This window comes from Ovis aries, chromosome 1, assembly GCF_016772045.2.
Source record: "Ovis aries strain OAR_USU_Benz2616 breed Rambouillet chromosome 1, ARS-UI_Ramb_v3.0, whole genome shotgun sequence".
Classification (NCBI taxonomy): Eukaryota; Metazoa; Chordata; class Mammalia; order Artiodactyla; family Bovidae; genus Ovis; species Ovis aries.
In genome coordinates this window covers 223,539,181-223,550,822 of record NC_056054.1, presented here as the reverse complement: position 1 = coordinate 223,550,822, position 11,642 = coordinate 223,539,181, and the positions used below count along the sequence as shown (strand labels likewise).

At 45.8% G+C, this 11,642-nt stretch overlaps 1 protein-coding gene across 1 annotated transcript; it reads right to left on the bottom strand.

Moving 5' to 3' along the window:
- Positions 1–7,482: 7,482 nt before the first annotated feature.
- Positions 7,483–9,711, bottom strand: LOC101116449 (ubiquitin carboxyl-terminal hydrolase BAP1-like). The gene is given in 3 exon segments (XM_027966268.3): positions 7,483–7,509; positions 7,511–7,783; positions 7,785–9,711. Coding segments are annotated over 3 exon segments (2,187 nt in total). The 5' UTR covers positions 9,672–9,711.
- Positions 9,712–11,642: the final 1,931 nt, after the last annotated feature.

Here is an 11,642-nt window from a genome sequence, read left to right as displayed (position 1 = left end):
CCTGAAGTCCTTCCATTGGAAATCCAGAGTCTTAACCACTGGAAGACCAAAGAAATCTCACACATTCCTTCTTTTACCCCTTACCAATCTTTGTTGAGGAGATGCTCCTCAGATTTCTTAAGGCCCGTGTCTATGGGTCTGTAGGATGGGGTCAGGACACCACTGAGCGACTTCACTTTCAATTTTCACTTTCATGCATTGGAGAAGGAAATGGTAACCCACTCCAGTGTTCTTGCCTGGAGAATCCCAGGGATGGGGGGAGCCTGGTGGGTTGCCGTCTATGGGGTCACACAGAGTCACACACGACTGAAACGACTTAGCAGCAGCAGCAGCAGCAGCATATATAGTAAACTATCACAACAGAAAAAAAGATGTAAAAATGTTTTATTGCATAATGGAGGTCATAAAAAAGTATTATAGGTAAAAGATTTTGCTTTAGGGGCAACAAATCCAATGTGTAGCTGTTGGGAGTAATAACAGACAATTCAGTCAAGCTTTACACTACATGGCATTTAAATAAGCAGAGTAGCATTTATTACAAGCCTGTACTATATAACACTAAATGTAGGGAGTGGATAAAAGCATTTTATTCCAACATCTTATAAAAGGTCCTGGACCTTACAAAGTAATGGTATTGTTTAAAAATATTCCCTTAAAGTGATTCCTCTATTCTGCTCACAGGAAATGTTGAGGAATTCAATCAAATTATCTTGTGTAGACAAGCATTTACAGTGGTAAAAAGCTAAGCAGAATAAGGTTTAAGTAATAAAAACTGCCAGACTTAAAAACAGCTTCAAAAATAAGTAGTTTCAATTAATATATTTGCCAAAATTTGATTTATTTACAGTAATACTAGCTAGTCTTTGGAATGCCTATCCCCCAGAGTCTAATGAAACCTCTATAAAGGAGCTGAAAATTTAATTTCCCAAGGAAATTAAGGAGTTAATGTAAAGTGGCAGAGGGAATATAGGCTGCTAACTGAGATACCAAGAAAAGCAAGCTGCTTCTTAGATTGTGGCTGGGCCCCTTATCTTAGTATTCCTGTAATTGCCTTGGGCTACCCAGGGTTCCACTTATTTATTTAGGGTTCCGCTTATTTATTCATTCTTTTAGGATTTACCTGAGCATATGTCCTAAAGGAATTTGAGGCAGCTTACAGAATTAAATACAATATGAAACACAAAATACAAAAAGTGAAAACCTGCTTGGATTCCTGGCCCTGTTCCCTCCCTTTTCTTCAGTATCAGGTTTCTCTTTAACCTAGACATCAGTGCCAATCTGGTTCTTACATAGAGGAAAAGAAAGAAATCCTGGAGTTTTGAAGGCAAGATGTGCTCAGCCACTAGTTGTTGTTCACTTGCTCAGTTGTATCTGACTCTGCAACCTCATGCGCTGCAGCACATAAGGCTTCCATGTCCTTCACTATCTCCTCAGTTCAGATCAGTTCAGTCTCTCAGTCATGTCCGGCTCTTTGCGACCCCATGAATTGCAGCACGCTAGGCCTCCCTGTCCATCACCAACTCCTGGAGTTTACTCAAACTCACGTCCATCGAGTTGGTGATGCCATCCAGCCATTTCATCCTCTGTCGTCCCCTTCTCCTCTTGCCCCCAATCCCTCCCAGTATCAGTCTTTTCCAATGAGTCAACTATCTGCATGAGGTGGCCAAAGTACTGGAGTTTCAGCTTTAGCATCATTCCTTCCAAAGAACACCCAGGACTGATCTCCTTTAGAATGGACTGGTTGGATCTCCTTGCAGTCCAAGGGACTCTCAAGAGTCTTCTCCAAGACAACAGTTCAAAAGCATCAATTCTTCGGCAGTCAGCTTTCTTCACAGTCCAACTCTCACATCCATACATGCTGCTGCTGCTACTGCTAAGTCGCTTCAGTCATGTCTGACTCTGTGCGACCCCATAGACGGCAGCCCACCAGGCTCCCCTGTCCCTGGGATTCTCCAGGCAAGAACACTGGAGTGGGTTGCCATTTCCTTCTCCAATGCATGAAAGTGAAAAGTGAAAGTAAAGTCGCTCAGCCGTGTCTGACTCCTAGCGACCCCCTGGACTGCAGCCTTCCAGGCTCCTCTGTCCATGGGATTTGCCAGGCAAGAGTACTGGAGCAGGTTGCTATTGCCTTCTCCCACATCCATACATGACTACTGGAAAAACCATAGCCTTGACTAGATGGACCTTTGTTGGCAAAGTAATGTCTCTGCTGTTGAATATGCTACTTAGGTTGGTGAGTTGCTCAAATTCATCCGCCAAGACAGCCTTCACTAACGGGAAATTCTGAGAAGAGACTGCTTACCTAGATTTCCTGGATGGTCATTCAGCTTTTGCTTGTTTGCTTTTGTGTTTGGACTAGGTATGAGTTCCAGCATCTTGGCCTCTGTCATGGTCATTTGCTTGTCTTACTTTTGGTTTTCCCTGGTAGGTCAGCTGGTAAAGAATCCACTTGCAATGCAGGAGACCCTAGTTTGATCCCTGGGTTGGGAAGATCTCCTGGAGAAGGGATAGGCTTACTTCTATTGTCTAGGAATCTAGTTTTCTGCCACATGTGGGCCCTGCTTTATCCTGGCATCCTAATCTTTACACACTAACTTGAAGTAACCAGATAAGCAAAAAATTATAGGACTCTAGCTAAATTTGAATTTCAGCTATTTGAATTAAAAAATAGCTTTTTTATTTCTTATTGTAAGTATGCCCCCAAAATTACATAGGAATTTCCTCAGAATCTCAACTGCCTCCTAAAAAGAGATTGTAGTTGGGGACATGGCCACATTGTGGCCACATGGTTAAGATTCTGGGCTTTCATTTTCTTTACCTGGATTCAATTCTTGGTCAGGGAGCTGAGATCCTGCAAGTTCCTGCAAAGGAAAATAAATAAATACATACATAAATACAAAGATAGTTACCCATGCTTGGCAAGATTGTTTCAAGAATACAGAGAGATAATGTATGACATAGAACATTCTTAATCTAAAATAATTATTTGTCATTGGTTGAAATTCAAATTTAACTGGATGTCCTATAGTTTATCTGGGAACTCTACCCTAACTTCTTGAAGATTTCCCTGCTTCTGTCACTACTTGCTTATGTGTTCCATGCTGACAGCTGTCAGAGAGCAGGTTTTTCTAGCCTGTTGTAACACATTTACTAGTGTCCCCTTTCTGGTCCTCACTGATTCATGTATGTTTATTACTTCCATTTTCTGTGAATGGTTTCCTGTAGATAGCATGCCCTATGTGTGTATGTGAATTTCCTATAATTGCCTGCTGTTCTGTGTATTCCCCTAGCACCCCTAGTCCCACAGACATTCCCCATCTGGCCTATTACTTTCACTTCACTGACATTAAGTACTAGTTTTATCTGGGGCAATTCTATTAAGAGTAGCAAATAATTAGCAGTATTTACTTGGTTTCAGGCCTGATGAGATACTGCAAATACAAAGAGCAACAAAGTGTGTGCCCTATCTTCAGGGAGTTTGGAGTCAAGCAGAGGAATAGTATCAGAAGTGATGATAGTATTGGGATTTCCCTAGTGGTCCAGTGGCTTAGATGCTGCATGGGGTTACACCAATGCATGGGGCCTGGGTTCGTTCCTTGGTCTGGGAACTAAATCCCACATGATGCAATTAAAATATCCCTTGAGTGGCCAAATAAGTAAATAATAGCATTTTTTGAGGCTTCCCCCAATGGCTCAGTTGGTAAAGAACCCACCTGCTCATGCAGGAGACACAAGAGACACCAGTTCAATCCCTGGGTTGGGAAGATCCCCTGGAGAAAGAAATGGCAATCCACTGCAGTAATCTTGCCTAGAAAATTCCATGGACTTAGCAGCCTGAAGGGCTATAGCCCTTGGGGATGCAAAGAGTTGGACATGCCTGAATATCAGTTTGATTAACAAAAATAATTAGCAGCTTCTACTTGGTTCTAGGTCTTGGTGAGATGCTGCAAATACAAAGGGAAACAAGGAATATGTTCTATCTTCATGGACCTTGGAGTTAAGCAGAGGGATAGTATTAGAAATGGTGATAATGCTAGTAACCATACTTTTTGGATACTTACTACAAGGCCAGAAACATTTCCTATTTTAATTATTGCAGCAACCCAGCCAAGAATATGTATCATCCCTTTAAGAAAGAGAAAATGAGATTCTGAGGATAATCAAATTTCCTAAATCAATGCTTTCTCAGCTTTCTCAATGGCAGCGTGGGATAGGAATCTAGACCTCTGACTTCAGATTGATTGTGCATCGCATTGGTCTACTCTCAGCTGAAATCATTATTAACATATAGCATTTATTATATATCCAGCATACCTCCCCAGAGGAGAGAGGATATAGCTGGTGAGCTGTTACATAAAGTTACTCTTCTCCTGTGACATTGATGATGCAGGCTAGAAGGTCCACATTCGTCAGTTTCTAAATGTCTTCCTAACTTGCATGGAGTGACTTCAAGCAAACGTGATTAACATCCATACTTTTAATAAAGAAACCTATTTATGTTGATGGGGGTGATCAGAGCAGAAAGCATATTATAAACGTTTCCTTTTCCTCTACCTTCCTCTAAGTCTAGGCCTGGATGACTTCTCAGTGAGAGAGCCACAGGCTTGCTGGTCTGTTTGTGGCAGAAATCGTGATGCAAGAAAATTACTTCATCTCTCTCTGTCTTAAATACCCTATCTTCTGCTTTGTTTCTAAAGCCATGTATCTTAGGGATGATGTTGGGAAAGAGGTGTCATACTCTAGTAGTGATTTCTTGAGGTAATTAGAGAATTTGTATGTCAATGCCCACCCTCTCCTTCTGGCTTAAAATGATAGTTGTAATAGAGGAGTTCAATGGAATTTGACTATTTACTTCTTATTAATGAACAATTGATCTATAAATATTCAGTGAATGCCAGACATGTAGCTGGACACATGCTAAATATTTTCCAGTTTCCTCCCTGCAAGCAGCTTCCTCTGGTGAAAGCTTGAGGTGGTTTCCTTAGCTCTGGACTCTGTCTGATGACTCAGCTCAGCTGGTCACAGCTCTTGTAGCAATTTTTCCGTTTTGTTACTTAGTCGCTTAGTGTGTCCAACTCTTTGCCGCCCCATGGACTTCAGCCCTCCAGGTTTCATGGACTATAGCTCTCCAATTTCCTCTGTCCATGAGAGTTCCCAGGCAGGAATACTGGAGTGTGTAGCCATTTCCTACTCCACGGGATCTTCCCAACCCAGGGATTAAACCCAAGTGTCTTGCAAGTCTCCTGCATTGGAGACAAATTCTTTACCACTGAGCCACTTTCTTGTGCTCACAGCTCTTTTAGCAAAAGTCCCTCAATCTCCCAATTCCACCTGTCCAGAGAGGATGTTGATTATCTTGAGTTCTATATGACATACCTGCATTTGAGGTAGGGGTCAAGTTGCTTAGGAGGAAAAAAGTGAGATAAGGAGAGGGTAATGTAGACTTCACTTAGGAAAAGTACAAAAATTACGTTATTTTACACAATTATGGTTTATTGTGGGAGAAGGCAATGGCAACCCACTCCAGTACTCTTGCCTGGAAAATCCCATGGACGGAGGAGCCTGATAGCCTGCAGTCCATGGGGTCCCTAGGAGTTGGACACGACTGAGTGACTTCACTTTCACTTTCATGCACTGGAGAAGGAAATGACAACCCATTCCAGTATTCTTGCCTGGAGAATCCTAGGGATGGAGGAGCCTGGTGGGCTGCCGTCTGTGGGGTCACACACACGACTGAAGTGACTTAGCAGCAGTAGCAGCAGCATATGACATAAAATTTTGACCTCTGGTGCATGGAGTACCCTGAAATTTCCGAGTTTGGTCTTAGGAACTGGGCTGAGAAAGCACAGAGTTTGTATAGAAACGGGCACTCACCAGATGCTGAGGGTGAGAGATTTAATGGGGTGGGTCAGAGGCATTCTAAAATGTGTTTAGCAAGGATGGGTTTCAAAACATGGAGCTACATTGCGAATTTAAGTTATCAGGACTCCAGGGAGCACAGAATTAGTTCCAAGAGCAACAAAACGTCTGGTTCAACAAAATGCTCAGTGGATGCCTATTTGATGGGTATCAACTCTTAAGAGCTTGGATATGTTCCGGTCTCAGATAATACTAGAAGTTAACTGATCCAAACAATAGAATCCATGGGGGAGTACTTTGTAAGTGACTTTTCTTTTTTTTGCATGATCCAATAATTAGCCCAATTGTTGTAGACCCTATGATGGCTAATAATTCACTAGAACTACAATGCCCTTTTATGCTTTTAATTTTTTTTAAAAATTTTTTTTTTATTTTTAAGGAAAGTTTTATTCATTCATTCATCCAGTATTTACAGGGGCCAGAGGGGTCTGGCTATGCTTAGCACAGAGAGGCAGCTGCCATACCTGCAGCTGCCCCCCCACCCCAGTCACTATGTACACATAAGGGGATGGCTTGGATCACCTCAGAGCCACCTGCCAAAGGCCATGGAGCTCCTTCTGGGGCCTGAGCTCCAGAGGCAGTGCTGGACCCATTAACCCTTGGCCATCAGGCCCTCTGGGAACATGGGGCTCCAACTGGTTGACTTGGTCCTGCTGTCCCCCACCCTGAGTGCCCTGCAGAAGCTGAGAAAGCTGGCATGGCAGGGAGAGCTGAGTGGTGCCAGCTTTTGCAAGCAGCCCTGTCTCTGCTGTCTCTAAGAGGAGGGAGACATAGTAATACTGAGGGCCTGGGCAGAGGCTCCTCTGAGCCCAGGAGCCCAAGGCAGGCCCCTTGCCAGGGCCACAACACTGAAGCCAAGGAGCCCAGGGCCCTGCCACAGACAGCAGTCTTGACGAGGCTAGCTGGAGCCAGGCCAACCAGCTCAAACACTCCTCTCTGCTCAGGCCATGGGACCCCAGCAGGCTGCTCATCCTGCTGGGACACCCCACTCCCAGCCTGGTCCAGCAGCTAGGGCCCGGAGTCTGGAGCTCTCCCAGGAGGAATGAAGAGCAGACTTGGCTTGCTCAACAGCAGGAACACCTGGGGACTTGAGCAGCAGGGCCACTGCTCACTGGCCCCCAGCTGTGACCCTGCAGGAGTGACTCCGACCGTCCAGAATGACAGTGCTAGGAAAGAACTCAGAATCAGGAAGCTGACTATATCAACACAGTGGTGGCAAGATAGGCCAGAGCCCAGAAAAATAGACGTCTCTGTAGGTAAAATATATATTCTGCTGCCCAGGCAGAAAGGCCAGGTCCTGCCGCTCCACAGCTGGCTGTGGAGGAAGCTGCAGCACCTCACTGGGCCTCAGCTCTAGCTGCTGCCTCCAGAGCACGATGGGGCCAGCCTGCCCTGCCAGGCCCAGGGACACAAGGCCGAGGATCCCAGCTTGGCTCCCATTCCCAGGGTCTGGGCTCTCCAACTGGAACTATCCGGTAATACTGGGAAGAGGTGGACGGGGCAGGGAAGGGCCCTGGTGAGGGCCAGGCAGCAAGAGTGAATGCAGGGTCTGGCTAGCTTTCCTCACTGGCGCTTGGCCTTATAGGGACCAGGAGTGCTTCCGCCGGTCTGGCTTCCGCTGCTTGTGTAGCTGGCCAATGCTGACCCCCTGGCGCCACCGCACTGAGATGTTCTGCTCCACCAGGTTGGCTAGCATCCCTTCCTGAGCCAGCATGGAGATGAAGGTGCAGATGAACTCACCGTAGTTGTGGGTCCTTCTCTGGTCGTCAATCTTGAACTTCTTCCTCTTCTCCACTTCTTCCTTGAGACAGGCCTCATAATTTGCAATCTCAGCCTCCACACACTTCAGCAGCGCCAGCAACTCCCTTGGGTGAATACTTCTTCCCATTCAAGGGCTCACTAGGCCTGACCAGCCCCGGCTTCTCTCTACTGTCCACAGCCTCCGCCACCTCCTTCTCTGGGCTGCCAGACCCCTGGCTGCTTTGGCTTGGTCTGATGGAAGGGGAGGAACGCTTCCCACTCTCTGTCAGTGCCAGGGGACTCAGCACACCATCCTCAGCCAGGTGCAGGAGGTCCGTGCTGATGACAGGACCCAAGTCGCGTAGAGCACGATTGTAGCCTATGCAGTCAACAAGCAGCAGGCTGTCGTCCTCTGCAAAAAGCACCTTGGAGATGCGGGAGGTGACGGGACTAGAGGGCCACGTGCGGTTGGCTGAGCGGATAGGCGGGCGGAGTGGTGAATTGAAAGCGCTGCCGATCTCAGAGGCTGTGTCCGTGCTCTCGTTGCTGGGGGTGGGCGAGGGCTGCGAGTGCGTGGGGACTGCCACAGCTGGACCCCCGGCCCCGCTGCTCGTCTTGATGGACAGAGGAATGGAAAGGTCCTTCTGGGACTCTTTGAGCTTCTCGGCCAAGACGTTGATGGTGTTGGGCTGTAGCACTGACTGCTGCCCATCCCCAGAGCTGCTCAATGGCCCTGGTTTTCCCGGGCCCTTTCGCTTATACCTGATGGCAGAGCTGGTGCTCTGCGCGTCGTCCTCCTCCTCATCCTCGTAGTCATCCTCATCGTCTGAGTACTGCTGTGGCGGGCACACCGGAACTCTGCTGCAGCCCACACCCTCTGCCAGGTCTTCCTCCTCCTGCATGGGGGACTTGGCATAGTTGTAATTGTCCAGAAAGGCTGGCAGCTGCTGGACAATAGGAGTGGGCTTGGGGGGAACCCCATTGATGTTGCTCCCTGGAGGCTTCACCACCAGCTTGAGTTTGCTAGGAGGGCTGTGGGTCGGGGCTTGTGGGCACGAATCAGCCACCTCCTCCACACCATCTGGGTGGGTGCACTCAGAGGCCACCGGAGCCCTGCTTGTTTCCAGCACCAGAGGGGACTTGCTGCTGGCGGGTTTGGACTCTTCAGGCAGCTGTGACTCTTGAGACTTGTGGGTCTGAATCAGCTCTGTCTGTGTTACCCTGATCAGCTGCTGCAACGCCTCCAGTACGGTCTGACGGTTCACCTTCAACACATGTAGCCTGGCCTCATACTTGATTCTGCAGTCAGGCACCACTGCCATCAGATTGAAGCGAATGTCATTGTAGGGCTCCCCTGCAGTGGCGAGGCCAATACGCTCCATGATGACCCGCCAGGCTTTGTCCGTCCACTCCTCGTCCTCCCCCCAGGGCCCATGGTCAGTGGGGTAGACCTTCAGCCCATCCAGCTCAAAAAGCCAGCCTGTGATAGGCACATAGCTGACAAAGTGGAAGGCTTCCATGGTCCACACAACAATAAGGCCATTCTGCTCCTCAGGGAGGTGGCGTGGCTCAGGCCTGGCATGGCTATTATGTGCCTTGGCCAACTCCGGAGCATTGCCAATTGCATATCCTTTGCTCTCAGGGCTGAAGCCTTTGGTGAAGTCCTTCATGCGACTCAGGGTGGGCCCCAGGTCCACATTGCTGAAGTTCAGGAGCACGGTCAGCAGGGCATGGGTGGCACAAGAGTTGGGGATCAGCTGGTGGACAAAGAACATGTTATTCACAATATCATCATCAATCACAGATGTATCATCCACCAAGGTAGAGACCTTGTGACAGGATTGGCGCTCTTCGATCCATTTGAACAGGAAGATGAATCCATACACGGGGCCCTGGCATTTGCTCTGAAGGTCATAAATCTCCTCCACCTGCACCCCTTTGACACTGAAATCTTCCACGAGGAGGGTGAAGAGGCCAGGGTCGCTCTCCAGCTCCAGCCAGCCTTTTCTCATCTTCCCGCGGGGCGGGCCCTCAGCGCCATGTCCAGGCCCTCTTGACCCACCCACCGCCCCCCTGACGGGGGCCCCCTCTGTCCCCCTTTTATGCTTTTAAAATATGCTATGTTTTCAATAAACAAACACACAGGATACAAACAGTGCAGATGAAGAGGCATCTTGAAATATGACGTTCTATTTTATGTTTAGGCTTTTAATTCCAGAATATCAAAATTCTGGCAATGAGAACATTGCTTTTTAACACTTTTAAACTTTCTTTTTTGTCACAAATTCATCTTAGGTCTATATCCATATAGTATTGCCTTGCAACATTTTTTTGACATAAACATTGTCAAAGAGGAAAATTGCAAGTGATTGATTCAATGAGTATTGCCATTGTTTACCATAAAACTTTATGTCACTCTTCTATTGAAAATTGATCAGGGACAGTTGTCCATGATGATGATGAGCTACATTTCAAGTGCTGATAGAATACCTTTCCTGTGCTTCTGTTTGTCTCTTGAGGTTGAAAATATTGAGGGAATGAAAAGGAGGAGAATTATGTAAGCATGAATTGCTGGTGTGTACAGGAGATGTACATATTTATTTGTAACAAAATAAGATGATAAATAACAAAATGAATATTAAAAACCTTTCTGAGACTGAGGCAGTCATGACAGTGAATGGAAGCCTACAGTTTCAAGTTTGAATCCAAGAACCACACATCACAATATAAATATCTTAGTGAAATCAGAAAAAAATACATACTATGGCTATTAGTGTTCCATTCAATACTTCTCCAAGCTACCACTGCACATGACTGCCATCATCACACTACCATTGCAGAATGGCTCAGCATCAGGAACCTGCTCTAACATTTTCAGGGCAGGATAGTTGCAAGTAGCCAAACTATCACGGCTACATTAGGGTATGTCCAATTACTTCATCTGCATTTCTGAGTAACCTGCTTGTCTAGGAACCTGAGAGAACAACTTTGCTGATTTGACACTAAATATGAAAGCCTTCCAGAAATTAAAAAGTAAAAGGAAGTTTTATTGTACATGATCGATGGATCTCAAATACCCACTAAGTCTGACTCAGACAGATGTGTCTAAAATAGTTTTAAGAAATCTAGCCCTCAGCACTTTTAAGGTGATCGAATTGCAAAGAGAATGCAAAATTTCCAGGTTGGCTAGTTTGCTACACTGAAGTTTTAAAGTTAATCAAAGCTTTAAAGTTAAGCTCTCTCTTCCTCCTTTTCTCTCTCTTTCTGTTCTTCTCTTTTAAGTGTATTATTAGGTCTGGGAAGAAAGCTATGCTCCTAACATAGGTGTAATCACTAATTAATTTTAGGTCCTGTACTTTCCTGGCAAGCTTTGCCTTGCATAACATCAGATGATTTACCAGTGAGATCTGCAAATCTCAAAGGGCTTTTCAGTGAATAAGTTTTTCATCAGCATAAATTTCTAGTTGGTGAGTTTTGGAATTGGATGCTGGTAGTCTTTAGGACCTGAGTCTACGTTAATATGGATGTGGGGGTTAGGAGCTGGTTTTGGGGTGCTATCACAGGCAACTTGTTGACAGCATGTACTCATTTAAGCCCGGGGGATGCTCTCTTAGAAAGGTCCTTTAAGCAGGCAGTGAAGTGTGGCAGAATCATAGTATATTATATTCAGAAGAGAGAGTAGAAATAATTTAGCCCAATTCTGCACTCAAAACATGAAACCCTGTAAAAGATCATTGAAGTTATATCTCTAAATATCTCCACTGAACTGTCTTAGATGACCAAAATTCTATTTTGAGAGAAAAAAACAAATATAGTTTATTAACAAAATTCTCACATATAAATTATGAGGTGTAACAAAAAAGATGTTTCTAAGTATTTCAGGTAAAACAAAGGGTAATGTTGTTGTCGTTTAGTCGCTAAGTTTGTCCAACTCTTTCTGACCCTGTGGACTGTAGCCTGCCAGGCTCTTCTGTCCAGGAGAT